The sequence below is a fragment of the Oncorhynchus keta genome, chromosome 9 (assembly GCF_023373465.1).
Source record: "Oncorhynchus keta strain PuntledgeMale-10-30-2019 chromosome 9, Oket_V2, whole genome shotgun sequence".
NCBI lineage: Eukaryota > Metazoa > Chordata > Actinopteri > Salmoniformes > Salmonidae > Oncorhynchus > Oncorhynchus keta.
This window is the reverse complement of record NC_068429.1, coordinates 15,037,244-15,056,377: the sequence shown is the minus strand read 5'-3', so window position 1 is coordinate 15,056,377 and position 19,134 is coordinate 15,037,244. Positions and strand designations below refer to the sequence as shown.

Here is a 19,134-nt window from a genome sequence, read left to right as displayed (position 1 = left end):
TGAATGCAAAGTGTAACTTGCATCACAGAGGGGGATTGGTAGATTCCCTCCCCCCTTTTACTTATCAAGATATAGAGATAATTGCAATTAGGGTCATTTGCATACGTTAATTAATTTGTCTGATGCTTCTCAAAATCACAGACGTGGGATAAATAATTGATACCATATCAGTACTTCAGCACATGGGATGGGGATGTCAAGCTGCCACCCTGCAGAAGGGTGTGGAGCTACAAATAAAACCTTGCCTTCACTCACTGACTGACAATTGCTGCTCATTATCTCTGGCAGATATATTGAGTCAAAGAATTGCAAATCAGCAAAAAGTGTTTATTTATGGAATCCCCTGTGAATAAGATACTGATAATACAATTGCTTCGGTTTCTTGATCATTTTCAGTGTCTTTAAACCTAAACAGAACAGTTAAGAGAAATGTTCTGATACGTTTTCCATGTATTTTGATGAGATGACTGGCCAAGTATTAGTCAAGCTACTGGATCAAATGGTAATTAGACTAGGTATACAAATGAAACATTGGGTGCCACATTGGTTAGAACAGGTATAGAGACGGTTTGTGTGGCTGTTATCAGTATGCAATACTCCTACGTTTTAAAAATGAACTGATTTTAAAAATCCACACTGATCTAAAATGACTGGATAGGTACCTCCAATGCGATAACAGGTTCTACAATATGTCAGATAGGTGCTTCTGTAGGTGTTCTTATATATATCGGGTATATTGCTTCCCCTTATGTAGTTCTTTCAGATCAGGTTTATTCTGGTTATTATGATTGAACTCCACTTGTGTCTATGGAAGAATGGGAGTCTAATTAGAAACAAACTGAGGAATGCCAAAAATACCTTGACAAAAACGTTTTTTTTTTTTTAAGATTTGAAACTCATGCTCAGGTTTGGATTATGTTTGAAGAACCCGAGGAATGTGTTCATCCTTTAAAACCATTCTACATCATTACCAAAGAAATGCTTTGAAATTCGGCCATTAAAACACTCATTGTTATTTTGAGTGTGAACCTAATTGGCTAACCCTAAAAGAGGAACTGCTGAGGCACCGACACACACCACAATGCTTATGGTAGAGTTTTCTCTGGGAACATTCATTTGAAAAGTCACAGCTGGCTACTCCAGTGTTTTTTTTCTGTCTTCTTTGTAGGCCTGTTGCATGTTTGGTTTTAATTTCTCTCTGTAGAGAAGTCACGGAATAAGAAATAAAAGAAGATCATAAAAGCTGACTGTGATTTCTAGGCCAAAGGTACCTACCTATAAGATGGAAGTTTAATTAGCTAATTAAATAAACAAGATCTGAGGGGGTGTTTTCATGCCAAGAAACAATTCCGACATGCCCTTCAGTACTATATGTAGAGGCCCTATACCCTAACTTCCAAGTAAAGAACTCAACAAAGAAGTGAAAATGTCAAATTCATACGCAGTGAAGAAAGAAAAGTTATATGGAGTTATAGGTAAGAGAAAAAGGGTTGGCTTATTTCTTTCAGTTTGTTGTTGCATTGTGAGCACTGTAAAGTCAACAGCTGGACTGCTCTACTCAGCACCCACAGGAAAGGGGTCCCTCCCTTTTAATTAGGCCAGCTCACCAGATTAGGCCTCATTAGACTCCGGCACAGGACTTCAGCTAAAGCCTGGGCCTCCAGCGTATCCCACTTTAATTGCTTCTGTAATGGCCCCAGCTCAAGCCTTTGAAATTCCATTCCTGAGGGTAATCGGCCATGTTTGTCTGAGTCCGGGAGCTTTACCTTTCGGTGTGAAAGCGCTATTTGTCACACCTCGCTACACACGCGCACACACAAACGGCAGGTAAATATTATCCAAACACTCATTACAGACACGACACAGGTGACTGGCAATATTATGATTATTATAGTTATTTAGAAAGTACTTTTTTTCTCCATATAGATGTTTTAGGCCACACAAAGACGCAATTCAACCATAGACCACAATACAATAATAGCACTAGAAAAGGTATGTACAGTTATTACTTCTCTCCATCCCAATGCCGCTCTCCTCTTCCTTCAACCTGGGTCGTGTTCATTAGGTACCAAACTGAAAAAACGGCCTGAAACAGCGAGGGACTACATGGCCTCTCCAATAACAAACACTTATTTCTGTTTTCTATCTACAGTGAGCCCTACTCAACACGACCCTGGTTATATGTGGACCAGTTCAACTTTGACCTTGTCCTCTTCCACCACCACATAACAACAATACATTAAGACGTATAGAGCACTGCTGCAAAGTCATGTTGGAATAACAATTCTCACCGGCCAAATTTTTTAAACAACAATTACAAATGCATATTTGTATGTTCCCATAAACAGGAGTACATTTACTAACCCCAGGAACCATCTTCACCTGAAAACATAACTAAATATCGAAGACAATTGAGAAACACAAGGCAACCACTTGCAGTACAAAATAATCATGGGACTAAAAGGTATGTTTTGATGAATATTCTACAGGCATTCTTCATTTAGTACACAGAGAGTATATTTTTGAAAGTAGACGAGACATCCAGGCAGGTGTATTTGATCATTCCTCGTTCGGCCTAACTCGACAGTTCGAGTGAGCCAATGAGAGTTCAGGAATGAGAGTTCAGGAACGTCCAGGGGGCAAAAGCTACGGTCGCATAGCACTACAACCAAAGTATTTCCTGTTTCCCCCAATCCGACACATGAAAGGGCCTAGAGTCTGAGCTCAGAGAGTGTGTGTCTGTGTATTCATGTGGCGATCTTGTTTTGAACACACTCTTCGTGTTTCGGGAGTCATTAAACTGTAGCTTGGTTGAAACAGCTCCGGACGAGAACCAGTATATATTTATTGGTCTGTGGCATCTCCCTCTCCCTGTAGTTTTGTGCTGGCTAGGGAAAGGTGCTACATCAAGGATGGTCCATCACTGGAAATGCCATAGTCCTCTCAGGGCATTACTACAAGTCAGTCTTATGCAAGTCAGTCACCAATGGACTTGCACCGAAAACAGACACTGGTTTGACAGTATAAATCATCCTCTTCCATCATCAACAGTCTTTCCCTCCTCCACATCGTTCCCTTGAAGCAGGAGACTTCAATTATGTCAAGGTTGAGAACATTATTCTCTATGACCAGAATAAACATTATTTTGGGGGAAATGCTGTGTTACTGGGGAAGCTAATGGGACACTGGCAGCAGTATCCGGAGTACGGATATCGGAATATCTGAAGGATGGGATGGATGGTGCAGGACAAACTTATGGGTGGAAAAGGAAGAAGAGCAGGAGGAGGAGGCGGGAGAGGAGAAGGCACACGTTGCTTTGTCACCCATTCTTCTTCAGCAGACCTGAGATCAGGAGAAAGAGGTGATTATTGGCACACATTGATTATGCATAAATACAAGACTACAAGAACAAAGACAGCAAGAAGACCACAGTCCAACACCACTTTGAACAGCATTTCTAAAAAAAAAGCACACTTGGAGACGTCAGAATCCACATTCATTTATTAAATCACATGGATTGGACTATCAACCAAGGGCTGTGCGGTTCAGAACCCATCCCTTCACCTTCTGGTCGGGCATCATGCCGTTCCCCTGCAGCGAGGTCAGGTGACTGCTGAGCAGGGCGCCCCCTGGTCGGTCGTGCTCACAGAAGATGGTGCCATTGACATAGTGGAAGCGGTCGCCCGGCACCAGCCGGTTTCTACAGGTGGCACAGGTGAAACACTGCAGAGAGCGAGGGACATGAGGAACTTTAAGAAAGAGCAACAGAAGCATGCATTTTTCGCTGAGTCATATTGCTGTGTTATAAAGGGCCTCTGTGGCTTCTGTTGGCATCCCACTGGGCTAAGACGTCAGTTGAACGACTAGTTTAGATTTACATTTAGTTGTCAACTAATGTGAATTAAACCCAAAACAATCCCCATCATTGGATCTAGGTTAAAAGTTGGGTGAAAAAAAATGAAATTCCCTTTAGTTGATGACTTTTTGCAAATCCAATCAGTTTCTCACATTGACTCAACGTCATCACATACATTTTTGTTGTTGTTGTTATGAAGTGGAAACAACGTTGATTCAACCAGTTTTTGCCCAGTGGAATGACTCTTTTACTTTTAGGCTGAAGTTCCTCTTACCTTGAGATGGTACACATTGCCCTGTGCCCGCATCACCATCTCACTGGCAGGGATGGACTGGCCACAAGCGCTGCATGCCCCGCTGTGCCCGAACAGCCTGTGGATGAACAACCCGTGTCAGACCACTGCAACCACTCACAACACAAACACTTCAACACATTACCCCTCTGACCAAGTCACACCTCATTTTCACAATGAAAGCAATGCTGTTGTTCAGCACCACACTTCTTATATCTGATTCTGAATCAGCTCACCCTTTGCCAATCCTAAATAGAAATATCTCGAGCAATAAAAGGAAATACGTCCCAGACCAGTGGTTGAAGTCATGAATAAAGTCAAGTATAGGTCTAGATTCTAATACAGGGCTGTCAAACTCGTTCCATGGAGGGCCGAGTGTCTGCAGGGTTTCCCTGTTTTTCCTTTCAATTAAGACTTAGACAACCAGGTGAGGGGAGTTCCTTACTAATTAGCAACCTTATTTCATCAATCAAGTACAAGGGAGGAGTGAAAACCCGCTGCCACTCAGCCCTCGATGGAATGAGTTTGACACGTGTTCCAGCAGGACTGAAAGGGAGGGATGCAGCATTGAATAGTGTTGGTGGTGATGCTGAGACATGTGACTCAGGTCTTATGAGTGCTCAGCCGGCGGCCACAGATTCCATGTGGGGTTTGAGCTGCAGATGAAGTCCGTGGCAGGCTACTGGGAGAGCCAGGAAGTATGTTACAGCTGATACTGGTGAAGAACCCTGATGAAGGGCTTTTTCTCCACAAGTCACAGATTCTGTAGACCTTCTGTAGATGCTGGTGATGTCAATGTTTGGTGTAAAGTGTAAGACAAAGACTACGGTCCACTACATGCCTTTTGGTGAAGCAGACATTGCGTTGCCGATGTTGAACAGTTAGCCTCATTGTTAGAGCATGACCAGGTAAGTCCATTTTGTGAAACTTCCACACCACATTTGGTAGACTACCCAGAGCACATTAGCCCATCCCTCAGAGAGCCTAGTGTGTAGACAGTTCAACTGTTCAGTCTTCATAGAAAGCCTCTCAACCGCTCTCACCTTTATTACACCCCCTCCTTGTGACACCTACCAGACTGGTTTGGCTGCTATACCCCCCCTCCGGTTCCCTATCAGTGTCCCAGCTCTGACTGCACACTGTAATGAATTTTTGATCTTAATCCAAACAGTAATTTAATAAGCGAGCGCCCGAGAGGAACCCTGTTCTCCCTAATTAAGGCTCCCTCTCTCCCCCCCCTCTCTCTCTCTCCCTCCCGTCTCTCCCTCCCGTCTCTCTCTCCCTCCCGTCTCTCTCTCCCTCCCGTCTCTCTCCCTCCCCCTCTCTCTCCCTCCCGTCTCTCTCCCTCCCCTCTCTCCCCCCCCCTCTCTCTCCCCCTCTCTCTCCCTCCCGTCTCTCTCTCTCTCTCTCCCTCCCTCTCTCTCCCCCCCCTCTCTCTCCCCCTCTCTCTCCCTCCCCTCTCTCTCTCCCCCCTCTCTGCCTGTATCGGACTCAGCGGCACAGCGCCACTCGGCAATGAGAGCCTTGCCCTTTTCCACTAACTGTATTATACATTTGATAAGCTTCGTACTGAGTCCCGTTCTGCATTAGAAATATCTGCGAGGATGGACCTTGAGCGTACATGGACACAAGGTGCTGCACTATGTTAGACCATTGTTTACATGGACACAAGGTGCTGTACTATGTTAGACCATCGTTTACATGGACACAAGGTGCTGCAGTATGTTAGACCATCGTTTACATGGACACAAGGTGTTGCACTGTGTTAGACCATCGTTTACATGGACACAAGGTGCTGTACTATGTTAGACCATCGTTTACATGGACACAAGGTGTTGCACTGTGTTAGACCATCGTTTACATGGACACAAGGTGTTGTACTATGTTAGACCATCGTTTACATGGACACAAGGTGTTGTACTATGTTAGACCATCGTTTACATGGACACAAGGTGTTGTACTATGTTAGACCATCGTTTACATGGACACAAGGTGTTGCACTATGTTAGACCATCGTTTACATGGACACAAGGTGTTGCACTATGTTAGACCATCGTTTACATGGACACAAGGTGTTGCACTATGTTAGACCATCGTTTACATGGACACAAGGTGCTGCACTATGTTAGACCATCGTTTACATGGACACAAGGTGTTGCACTGTGTTAGACCATCGTTTACATGGACACAAGGTGTTGCACTATGTTAGACCATTGTTTACATGGACACAAGGTGCTGTACTATGTTAGACCATTGTTTACATGGACACAAGGTGTTGCACTATGTTAGACCATCGTTTACATGGACACAAGGTGTTGCACTATGTTAGACCATTGTTTACATGGACACAAGGTGCTGCACTATGTTAGACCATCGTTTACATGGACACAAGGTGCTGTACTATGTTAGACCATCGTTTACATGGACACAAGGTGCTGCACTATGTTAGACCATCGTTTACATGGACACAAGGTGTTGCACTGTGTTAGACCATCGTTTACATGGACACAAGGTGCTGTACTATGTTAGACCATCGTTTACATGGACACAAGGTGCTGTACTATGTTAGACCATCGTTTACATGGACACAAGGTGTTGCACTATGTTAGACCATCGTTTACATGGACACAAGGTGTTGCACTGTGTTATACCATTGTTTACATGGACACAAGGTGCTGTACTATGTTAGACCATGTTTACATGGACACAAGGTGCTGCACTATGTTAGACCATCGTTTACATGGACACAAGGTGCTGTACTATGTTAGACCATCGTTTACATGGACACAAGGTGCTGCACTATGTTAGACCATCGTTTACATGGACACAAGGTGCTGCACTATGTTAGACCATCGTTTACATGGACACAAGGTGCTGTACTATGTTAGACCATTGTTTACATGGACACAAGGTGCTGCACTATGTTAGACCATCGTTTACATGGACACAAGGTGTTGCACTGTGTTAGACCATCGTTTACATGGACACAATGTGTTGCACTATGTTAGACCATCGTTTACATGGACACAAGGTGCTGTACTATGTTAGACCATCGTTTACATGGACACAAGGTGCTGCACTATGTTAGACCATCGTTTACATGGACACAAGGTGCTGCACTATGTTAGACCATCGTTTACATGGACACAAGGTGCTGTACTATGTTAGACCATTGTTTACATGGACACAAGGTGCTGCACTATGTTAGACCATCGTTTACATGGACACAAGGTGCTGCACTATGTTAGACCATCGTTTACATGGACACAAGGTGTTGCACTGTGTTAGACCATCGTTTACATGGACACAAGGTGCTGCACTATGTTAGACCATCGTTTACATGGACACAAGGTGTTGCACTGTGTTAGACCATCGTTTACATGGACACAAGGTGTTGCACTATGTTAGACCATTGTTTACATGGACACAAGGTGCTGTACTATGTTAGACCATGTTTACATGGACACAAGGTGCTGCAGTATGTTAGACCATGTTTACATGGACACAAGGTGCTGTACTATGTTAGACCATGTTTACATGGACACAAGGTGCTGCAGTATGTTAGACCATGTTTACATGGACACAAGGTGCTGTACTATGTTAGACCATCGTTTACATGGACACAAGGTGTTGTACTATGTTAGACCATCGTTTACATGGACACAAGGTGCTGCACTATGTTAGACCATTGTTTACATGGACACAAGGTGCTGCACTATGTTAGACCATCGTTTACATGGACACAAGGTGCTGTACTATGTTAGACCATCGTTTACATGGACACAAGGTGTTGTACTATGTTAGACCATCGTTTACATGGACACAAGGTGTTGTACTATGTTAGACCATCGTTTACATGGACACAAGGTGTTGCACTATGTTAGACCATCGTTTACATGGACACAAGGTGTTGCACTGTGTTAGACCATCGTTTACATGGACACAAGGTGCTGCACTATGTTAGACCATCGTTTACATGGACACAAGGTGTTGCACTGTGTTAGACCATCGTTTACATGGACACAAGGTGTTGCACTATGTTAGACCATCGTTTACATGGACACAAGGTGCTGCACTATGTTAGACCATCGTTTACATGGACACAAGGTGTTGCACTATGTTAGACCATCGTTTACATGGACACAAGGTGTTGTACTATGTTAGACCATCGTTTACATGGACACAAGGTGCTGCACTATGTTAGACCATCGTTTACATGGACACAAGGTGCTGCACTATGTTAGACCATCGTTTACATGGACACAAGGTGCTGCACTATGTTAGACCATCGTTTACATGGACACAAGGTGCTGCACTATGTTAGACCATCGTTTACATGGACACAAGGTGCTGTACTATGTTAGACCATCGTTTACATGGACACAAGGTGCTGCACTATGTTAGACCATCGTTTACATGGACACAAGGTGCTGTACTATGTTAGACCATCGTTTACATGGACACAAGGTGCTGTACTATGTTAGACCATCGTTTACATGGACACAAGGTGCTGCACTATGTTAGACCATCGTTTACATGGACACAAGGTGCTGCACTATGTTAGACCATCGTTTACATGGACACAAGGTGTTGCACTATGTTAGACCATCGTTTACATGGACACAAGGTGCTGCACTATGTTAGACCATCGTTTACATGGACACAAGGTGTTGTACTATGTTAGACCATCGTTTACATGGACACAAGGTGCTGCACTATGTTAGACCATCGTTTACATGGACACAAGGTGCTGCACTATGTTAGACCATCGTTTACATGGACACAAGGTGCTGCACTATGTTAGACCATCGTTTACATGGACACAAGGTGTTGTACTATGTTAGACCATCGTTTACATGGACACAAGGTGCTGCACTATGTTAGACCATCGTTTACATGGACACAAGGTGCTGTACTATGTTAGACCATCGTTTACATGGACACAAGGTGCTGCACTATGTTAGACCATCGTTTACATGGACACAAGGTGCTGTACTATGTTAGACCATCGTTTACATGGACACAAGGTGTTGTACTATGTTAGACCATCGTTTACATGGACACAAGGTGTTGCACTATGTTAGACCATCGTTTACATGGACACAAGGTGTTGCACTATGTTAGACCATCGTTTACATGGACACAAGGTGCTGTACTATGTTAGACCATCGTTTACATGGACACAAGGTGCTGCACCATCGTTAGGCAGCAGTGCATAAGTACCATATACCCCTTAAAAAATATGAATGGTGTCATTCCATATTGATGACTAATTAACAGAGCACTTTTTGGGGCAAAAACACCTTTATATTTTTCTTGTGCAATTCACATTTATTCATGTTGGTTGCAAGCATTGTAATGAGGAGTTATTGGAGTCAAGGTGATTTTATGCAATACATAGCTAGTAGACCTACATTCAATTTGCAACCATACATCTTTCAGTAGATCACATTGTAGGGAAGTAGAAATGTGCTATTTATTCTGGTGGGAGTGGCTTTAAATCCTCTGTATTCTTAGTGAGCTGATGTACAGTGCCCAGTGTCTCTGCTCTACCCAGCAGGCCTCCCTTCGTGCGGGCGTTCTTGGGCTGTGTGGGTTTCCAGACTGCGCCGGATCTGCCCCAGTGTTTGCCCTGGAGAGAACCAGTGCCTGAGAAGTGCCAATGCAGGCACACACACACAATCCCAGTCTGTGTTGGACCAGCCAGCCTCTCACTCTCTCTCTCACACACACACATAGTCCAGACTGGGCAAGACATTATTAAGGCAAACAGTGTAGGAGCAATGCTGTGGTGATGGAATTGGCTGATCTTTTCCCGGTTTCCGCTCATCTTACGCAACTCCTTAGGTTTTGTCATTAAAATGTGCAAAAAGTAGTGAAAGACAGAGTTGGTGATGTCTTGAGAGGATAGAGTAGCTGTCAGAATCTCCTTGTTCCCCCAGATCCACACCCAACCCTGCTGTGAGCATATACCTCTTTCATAACACCCTCCGGTCTCTGATATCCTGCCACACCCTACCTGACCGCATTCACACCCAAACACCTGGTACCTTTATGCGTGCATAGAACAAACAGAGAGAAAAGGACTTGACAAATTCCTCCACTTTTCCAACTGCTTTCAGAGCTGTCTGTGCTTGTCTGACCTAGCATTAACAGACTCATCAGGCGGGATCAGTTGTGGAAAGTGGATTTCCGTTGCACTTTCACTATTAACTCGTTATTGAAGGAGAAGCTCACTAAAATTGACTTTAGGTTGTAGGTTAACCATCTCTCAGCTGTTTTAATTATCTTCAATGATTTTTCACCTGGGCTGTGTTAAATATTTAATGGTTGATGTTACCTAAAACATTTGAGAGACCGTTAGCTTACAACCTATGGTAATTTCAGACTATATAACATAGGCAAATCATTTCCCCATGTACTTCCCCTTTCCCCACCCCTATGTCACCATAGTATGGTAGTTTCCAATCAAATCTTTTTCCTCCATCTGCATGACCAATATGGAGGCAGACACTACACCTGCCTACAAGACGGTGAGGAGGAGCCATTATCGTGCTGCATCCACCCCCACCCAGAGTCCTTTCTGATTTGAATGCTGCCTTCCCTGAAGCTCACCTGATGTAGTCGTTCTTGCAGAGGATCATGCCCCCTTTGCTGTAGCAGGTGGTGCCAATCTCGCCCAGCTGGGCGTGGCAGCAGGAGCACTTGAGGCAGCGTGTGTGCCAGTAGCGCTCCATGGAGAAGAGCAGGAAGCGGTCGGCGATGCGCCCACCACAGCCCGCGCATGACCTGCCTGCCGAGCCACCGCTGCCCCCTGTCACCGCCACGGCTGATGCCTCCACCCGGCTGTTCACCATGGTTGGCCTGGAGAGAGAGGGGGGGAGTCAGAGATATAATGTCACCCTGAGTAAGGACGATAACAACAAGGGTGAGCGAATGGAAAAGTGTCTATTCAGGAGTACGAGAATGTTTGAGCTTATCATGGAGAGATGCAGTCCAGGAAATAACACCACTGACACCTTTATTAACAGGCTTTATTTCAACTTAGGGTATTTGGTTGATGTTTACCACAGCTTCTACATTCTATTCCGGAAACCCACAGAACATTCAGGAAATCAAGCTTCCTCTTGGTCATCCCCGTTATCATGGTTATCCTAAATACATCTGTGCCATACCGTACTTTACACCCATCTGGAACGTACCATACTGTACACCCACCTGGAACGTACCATACTGTACACCCACTTGGAACGTACCATACTGTACACCCACTTGGAACGTACCATACTGTACACCCACTTGGAACGTACCATACTGTACCCCCACTTGGAACGTACCATACTGTACACCCACCTGGAACGTACCATACTGTACCCCCACTTGGAACGTACCATACTGTACACCCACTTGGAACGTACCATACTGTACACCCACCTGGAACGTACCATACTGTACCCCCACTTGGAACGTACCATACTGTACCCCCACTTGGAACGTACCATACTGTACCCCCACTTGGAACGTACCATACTGTACACCCACTTGGAACGTACCATACCATACTGTACACCCACCTGGAACGTACCATACTGTACCCCCACTTGGAACGTACCATACTGTACACCCACTTGGAACGTACCATACTGTACCCCCACTTGGAACGTACCATACTGTACCCCCACTTGGAACGTACCATACTGTACCCCCCCACTACTGGAACGTACCATACTGTACCCCCACTTGGAACGTACCATACTGTACACCCACTTGGAACGTACCATACTGTACACCCACTTGGAACGTACCATACTGTACCCCCACTTGGAACGTACCATACTGTACCCCCACTTGGAACGTACCATACTGTACCCCCACTTGGAACGTACCATACTGTACCCCCACTTGGAACGTACCATACTGTACCCCCACTTGGAACGTACCATACTGTACCCCCACTTGGAACGTACCATACTGTACCCCCACTTGGAACGTACCATACTGTACCCCCACTTGGAACGTACCATACTGTACACCCACTTGGAACGTACCATACTGTACACCCACTTGGAACGTACCATACTGTACACCCACTTGGAACGTACCATACTGTACCCCCACTTGGAACGTACCATACTGTACACCCACTTGGAACGTACCATACTGTACACCCACTTGGAACGTACCATACTGTACCCCCACTTGGAACGTACCATACTGTACCCCCACTTGGAACGTACCATACTGTACCCCCACTTGGAACGTACCATACTGTACCCCCACTTGGAACGTATCATACTGCACACCCACCTGGAACGTACCATACTGGAATGTCCTAACTGTACATCTACCTGGAATGTCCCAACTGTACTGTACATCTACCTGGAATGTCCCAACTGTACATCTACCTGGAATGTCCCAACTGTACATCTACCTGGAATGTCCCAACTGTACTGTACATGCACCTGGAATGTCCCAACTGTAGTGTACATGCACCTGGAATGTCCCAACTGTAGTGTACATCTACCAGGAATGTCCCAACTGTACTGTACATCTACCTGGAATGTCCCAACTGTACATCTACCTGGAATGTCCCAACTGTACATCTACCTGGAATGTCCCAACTGTACTGTACATCTACCAGGAATGTCCCAACTGTACTGTACATCTACCTGGAATGTCCCAACTGTAGTGTACATCTACCTGGAATGTCCCAACTGTACTGTACATCTACCTGGAATGTCCCAACTGTACATCTACCTGGAATGTCCCAACTGTACATCTACCTGGAATGTCCCAACTGTACATCTACCTGGAATGTCCCAACTGTATATCTACCTGGAATGTCCCAACTGTACTGTACATCTACCTGGAATGTGGGTGACGAGGAGAGAGAAGCCCCACAGACAGGAAAGAGCGAGGCCTCGGATTCCCAAATGTGAGTTTTGGCACGGTAACCAATCGGTTGGCTCTGGGATTCGTTGGCAAAAGAGAGCTTAGGCCTATTCATTTAAGGGATATGGGGGGGGGGTACAGTTTCCTGAAGAATATGCGCCTCAGAGGCGACTGGCACCCTGGAAAGCAGCCGTCCCACGACAACCTCCACACAAACCTCTTCTTACTAACCAAAGCCGCACTGTCTTTGAGCCGGCTGCAAATATAACCTCTCATTGCAACTTGATAATGTGTCCCAGAAGAGAGGTCTTTGATGTTGCAGAGTCCTGCTCATTGAATAGTGTTGTTGGGTCTTCTGTGTTGTTGGGTTGCACTGGGTGAGTAGACTAGTTGAGAGGTTTTTTGAGTGATTACAAAAACTTTCGTTAGGGTTACGGAGTTGACATTCCGGTATACCAGTATATAAACCTTCTTGTGGTGTAACGGATTTGACATATTGAGTCCCATATCCTTTGAGACACCAGACAACCAATGGTAATCTACATGATGTCTGCACATTCCAAGTGTGCCGTTATCGGTTCATTTCTACTGTATATCCGAACTTCCCACTTTTACGTTTCAAAACTGAACTGATTTCATGCACAGCTGGGGATAATATTGCTTTCAAATCACACTAACAAGAACCATACCAGCGTGCAACTCAGCAATGAGTCAGCCATTGCTTTTCACCGGCTTCATGATTCATAATTATGGCCAACAACACTAAATAATTGCAGCGACGGATTTCATTTTCCAAATTAACAACAGCGTCCTAATTTGTCCTCCAGTGCTTCTAATTTAAATGAGGGCATGTTTTGCTTTACGAGTGCCCTTCCCACAAGACATTTCAGTCCGCCGCTGGTCCACCACAGTTATGCACTCTCTGCTTCGGACACCTGGCTCCAATCAAGAAGAGCTGAGCTCCATAAGAGAGGCCCAGGGCGACGCTGGACTGACCCCAACAAAGTGCCTTCACATGGGGCACCAACCCTGCATCTCAGGACCCATACAGAGGAACACGACAAAGAGCTGAGGGACCAAACCCTGGCGGTAAAGCTTTTTCCACAGTGCTACTCTGCAGTATCTAGTTCAATAGATGCATGTGCTATGTTCACTACAGACTCTTTGCATGTAGCTGCTGTAACCAACCCATCTATTGACATTTGGACAGGTGAGATATTTTTTATACATTCTTGACATAGGTCAGCACTTGACTTATCACAGGCCTATCAGTACGTGCACACACACAGACACACACACAGATACACACACTCACACACACAGACACACAATATCAATCCGATCGTGAATATCAGCACAAGACATTTCTCCGTTTGATTGATGACCGTTACGCTAAGCTGTTTCCACAAGCCCCTTTTAAAAAGGCTGCTGTCCATTTCTCTGTGGCTTTGAGAGTCCCTGAACCAGGCAAGGCTGTTGGAAGAAAGGGGGAAAGCTTATACTGTTGCCTTAAATCCAAGGTATTGTATGAGGGGGAAAGAGGGCTTGGCATCTGCATGTGGGGGATTGCCTGCCATCTGGGACTCCATCACGTTATTTCCTCTAGCTGTTCTTCCACCGAGGTCAAGAGGCAACAGACAAGAGATGCCCTGGGGAGTTCAAAGGTCATCCACAGAGCTGCTCTGATTGGGGATGTCAATCGGGGGTCGCGGAGGGCCAAGTTGCCACAGGAAGGCAGTGTGACCCCTTCCTGGAAGGGGGGCATCCCGGGGCACATTTCAGCCTTTACCAGTCGGTTTCAAATGCCAGCTGGCAATGTGCTGTCTCAGAGTCAGGGTCAAAGACAACCCTGACAAACTGGAGACCAGAGGCAGCAACTTGAGAACATTTTTTTTTAATACCTGGGGGCAACAACATTGTTTTCCAATTTACTCCTCGCAATGGGTCCTACAGCTGCATCATAGGATGTGGAATTGAAATCAAATTGAAATGAAAACACTTGATGCCAGATTTGTTCGGGCAATGTGGGGCATCATAGCTGAGGGGATGGACTATCCCACCTAAGGAACAGTAAGGGAACCATTTAACAGTACTGTGCAGGGGGGCAGAACCTTCTGCAACTATCATAATGGCATATAGCTAGAAACCATTATGCAATTAGTGCAATGAGGTCATTGTGTATGATGAATACACAGCTTGTCTAGTGAATTTACAGTTTGGAACACAAGACACCTTACATGGCCCATTTCTGCTTGCTGCTTTGCAGTCCGTTTCCTGTGTTCAGAGCCAGACGCCTCGGGCAGTGAATTACCAGCGTGAAATCAATTACTATACCCCGAAATACAAGAGCCTCCACCCTCGTGAAATAAAAAGAGGAATTCTGGTCAAATCTAGGAACAGAGGCGCCAATGTGACCTCCATTTCTCTTCCTCTCTCTCATAGCTCTCATAGACATGCACTTGAGTAGGAGCTATACCCTGTTTTTCTCTTTTAAAACAAGGACTGGATAGTGTCTATATGGTATGGAAACATTTCCTCTTGACTACAATATGTCAACAAGTCCTAAGCCTCAATGCTTTTTCTGGCCATCTGGCAATTTGCCTGTCGAACCAGTTAGTCTCCCTTGACTCCAAACAGATCATAACATGTACCGTGAAGCCACGGCAGACCAAGTACAACCCAAGTGGAGAAGAGGCTACCCTTAAATGAATGATTATTTCCCTGTTTGTTTGTCTTCCTACTGAAGTCTCAGAAGAACTGCTGCAGTGCAGCCACGTGAAAGTCTCAAATGGGTGCAGAAATACTACTCGCTTTTTTTGCATTCCTCACCGTACCTGCGACAAGTTGCGGCAGCACAGCGAATGCAATCAGACAGACACACCTGCAGAAGCCTCAGCCGTAAGCGAAGACGAGCCAAAATAACCTCACAAAAAAAAACTCACTGATCTCATGAAAATGCAAATCCTACATTTAATCATCTTTCGCAGCACACGGCAAACTCTGAGACAATACCTGAGCCATGCCCTGGGGAATGTCATCAGCATCAGAGGGGGAGCCAGGGAAATTTCAATGCAGAGCAAGCCCCAACAATTACATTACCCTAAAAGGGACTTAGACAAGCTTATCCCCCCGCTGAACACAGTAGACACCCACCTATTTTGGAGGGCGCAAGGACTTAGTGTTCCTTCTTATCAACACCCTGCAGAACTTTGGTGAACGCCATATCTTCATAACGCTGATTTGTAACCAAAGCCTATCGCTAAAAACAAGCTAGGGCATTTCTCATATTGGCTTTCTAAATACAAAGAGAAAAGGGGGTTAGGAAAGTCTATGCAAGCCAGATAGATGAACGAGCGGCACACAATGAGGACAAAGTTTAGAGGGGGTGAAGGAAAGAGTTATTTTTGTTGAGATGAGTTTTGGAGACCGCCCGAGTCTGTCCTTGACTAGGCTACTACTTACGCTCCTTCCATTGATAAACTGGAGTCCTTGTTGAGCGATAAGAGTCTGTGGGCTTTGATTTCTAATAAGCTCGGTCTCCGCTGCTGCGTTTAATGATAAATGAATGATCAGGCAAAACAAAGGTTAGTGAGGAGGAGAGACAGCTGTGTTCCGCTCTAGTAATAGACTGATTGATGAAATAACCATTAAAAACAGAGGCTAATGAGGAGGAACACAATACCTTGGCTGTCTGAGGACAGACTGATGGATTGCATGTGGTTTCGGGTTGACAGAGCAAATAATGGTTCACTCGCTATTAACCAATTGCAGTTGGCTCTTCTTCATTGAAATACTCACTTGTTGGTGATAAATACATTGTCAGCTCCCAATCATTTAGTCTTCTTGTATTGTTATGCTTCTTTTGGATAGGAACCTACATAGATAGCATAGGCCTAATAGGCTGCATTTACACAGGCATCCCAATTCAGATTTATTGCCCAATTATAAGCAAAAGAGTTGATCTGATTTGTCTAAAAGACCAATTAGCGGGGGAAAAGTCTGAATTGGGCTGCCTGTGTAAATGCAGGCTTATAACCTTATTTTTTTCAACATATGGTGAATACTAAACTGTGTTTTTACAAGACCACTAGGTATTTTTAGGCTTGGGCATAGTTTCTTTATCTTGTTGATGTGCATCAACAAGTCCCATATCTCACCAAAGTGGCTCGGATCAAATTTCACATTACACCAGTCACTTTGTAGAGAAGTATTGCTCCCTGTGCCTTTGGTAAACCTACACTAATTAAAACCTGTCAAAGCCCAACGCCCATCCCCCCCGTTTAAATTAACAAATAACCCCGCTCACACAAGCAAGGGGAAGTCGTTTGTAATTAAAATAAATAAGCCTGACTGCACCATTAACAGCCACTATAAATAGTACAAATAGTACAGTGAGGAATGGTCAGGCCCGCTTGGCACTAAGGCAGATTAGCAATATATCCTTCTCTTTTAATAATGCGCTCAGGGGCCATAACTACTCGCATCGCTGTTTCATTAAAACGCGTCTCTTTTAATTAACACTACGGCCGGCGCACAACTCCCCATTGTACCAGGTCTGCCTTGATGCAGAGATGCAGTCAAGATACCGGAGAAGACCCCCCCCCACCCCCCCCCAACAACAAAAGCATGGACGAACGGTTAAGAAATGTGTGCTGTGATAAGGGGTAAAAGTAAGTCATGTTCACCACTGGATAGTCAGAGGGAAATGTTGAATCACGGACGAATAGCTTGCGCTCAATAATTGTTCGAACATGACAGACAGAAAAGGGGACCAACATTTTCTGCCAATAATACCCTACCGTTCATTACTGTGTAATAACACATCTACTAGGCTGAAACTTTAAACGATATATGACTATTGTTAACAAATAGGTGGAAAAATGTGACGCGCTGCGGTGCTCACCTTGCCGTCGTGGTAGTTTAGGTGAAGTAACCGCGAGGAAATGATCACGATGGTGGTGCGCGCTACCACGAGACGTGCGCAACTTCAACCAAGTCGTGGACTGCTGCTTGCAATGGTAAATTGTTGCCGTTCTCAAGATGTAACAACTTCAAACGGTTGTTATATATTCCGATTGGAGAGCTTGCAAACTAGTCCAGAAGTAGTCTAGGCTAAATCTTCCTCTTCTTGTTTCCTTATTTTATACTGCGTTGGTCGACTTCATGGATTTCCTATAGACATCTGAAACAGTACACTTGGTGATGAAGTAATTCTCTCATATCAGATAGTCACAGCTCGGCTAAAGGAATTTGGTTCTTAGTTCTTGTTCATGGACATACAGCGCTACTATTTGTGAGAGGAAAGGCGGCTACTCCAGTTCAAAGCCAAGAGGGAATACACATTTAAATCACTCCTCCTATGACGCGTCGAGGTTCAGCCCCCGCAGCCATTGAACAGCAAGGGGGGTGTGGCATTTGACATAATGATGGATGTCTGTTTAAGGAACTTTTGCCTATTTGTGGCTGTTTTAAATAGGCCATAATCACCACCGCTGAACAATGTTGAAAAAGCAATTCATTAATCCTTAACCCAGCCCCCAACCTCCCTACGGCAGAAGACGTCCTGTTCCAATTTCTTTTAGGACTGCTCTGACTCAGGCATAACTGGACAGTGACCCTTTCTTAACTAATGAAACTCCTTATACTGTACTAGCCTAGCCTGTATGCCTACAGTTACAATTAATACATTCTCATTTTGGCCATTAGCAGACGGTCTTATCCGAAAGCAATGTTTTACTTACGGTATGTTTATTTGCGGTAGCTATAGCAATGAATAGAATAAATATCACATTTAGTAGCTTATTATATCTATATTATTAATTTACCAGTGCAGAAACCACAAGTATTTAAAAATATATATATATATATATATATATATATACGTGTGTGTCTATAAATATAATTATTATTTGATTGATCATTTTTTTGTTTGACACGGATGAACAATCCAATAATAATGAGGACAATTGACTTTGTTTCGCATGCCTACAGAGAACTGCTTCGATTGAAGTGAGAGTGAGGTAGTGAGAAAATGAAATGCGCTGGGAGGTATTGTGAGTGCCAGTGGTGCTAAACGCTGGGCAGCTCACCCAAC

General features: G+C 44.6%; 1 protein-coding gene and 1 long non-coding RNA gene across 2 annotated transcripts; one reads left to right on the top strand and one right to left on the bottom strand.

The window, feature by feature from the left end:
• Positions 1 to 311: 311 nt before the first annotated feature.
• lmo4a (LIM domain only 4a) lies at positions 312 to 18,369 on the bottom strand. The gene is made up of 5 exons (XM_035775524.1): positions 17,944 to 18,369; positions 10,764 to 11,012; positions 4,131 to 4,227; positions 3,565 to 3,723; positions 312 to 3,342 (listed from the first exon to the last, which is right to left on the bottom strand). Exons 2-5 carry the CDS (start codon positions 11,003 to 11,005, stop codon positions 3,334 to 3,336), a joined length of 507 nt encoding a protein of 168 aa, XP_035631417.1. The 5' UTR covers positions 11,006 to 11,012; positions 17,944 to 18,369; the 3' UTR covers positions 312 to 3,333.
• LOC127931744 (uncharacterized) lies at positions 8,253 to 9,145 on the top strand. Its single transcript, XR_008142798.1, has 3 exons — positions 8,253 to 8,335; positions 8,816 to 9,055; positions 9,096 to 9,145. It is a non-coding gene; the product is annotated as an uncharacterized LOC127931744 (long non-coding RNA).
• Positions 18,370 to 19,134: the final 765 nt, after the last annotated feature.

Bases quoted from the DNA above. Each gene is read 5' to 3' on its own strand.
- lmo4a (XM_035775524.1), bottom strand. From the start codon at position 11,005: ATGGTGAACAGCCGGGTGGAGGCATCAGCCGTGGCGGTGACAGGGGGC. The intron at 4,228-10,763 runs GTGAGCTTCAGG...GTTCATCCACAG, and splicing joins TGCAAGAACGACTACATCAG to GCTGTTCGGGCACAGCGGGG. The intron at 3,724-4,130 runs GTAAGAGGAACT...CGCTCTCTGCAG, and splicing joins GCAATGTGTACCATCTCAAG to TGTTTCACCTGTGCCACCTG.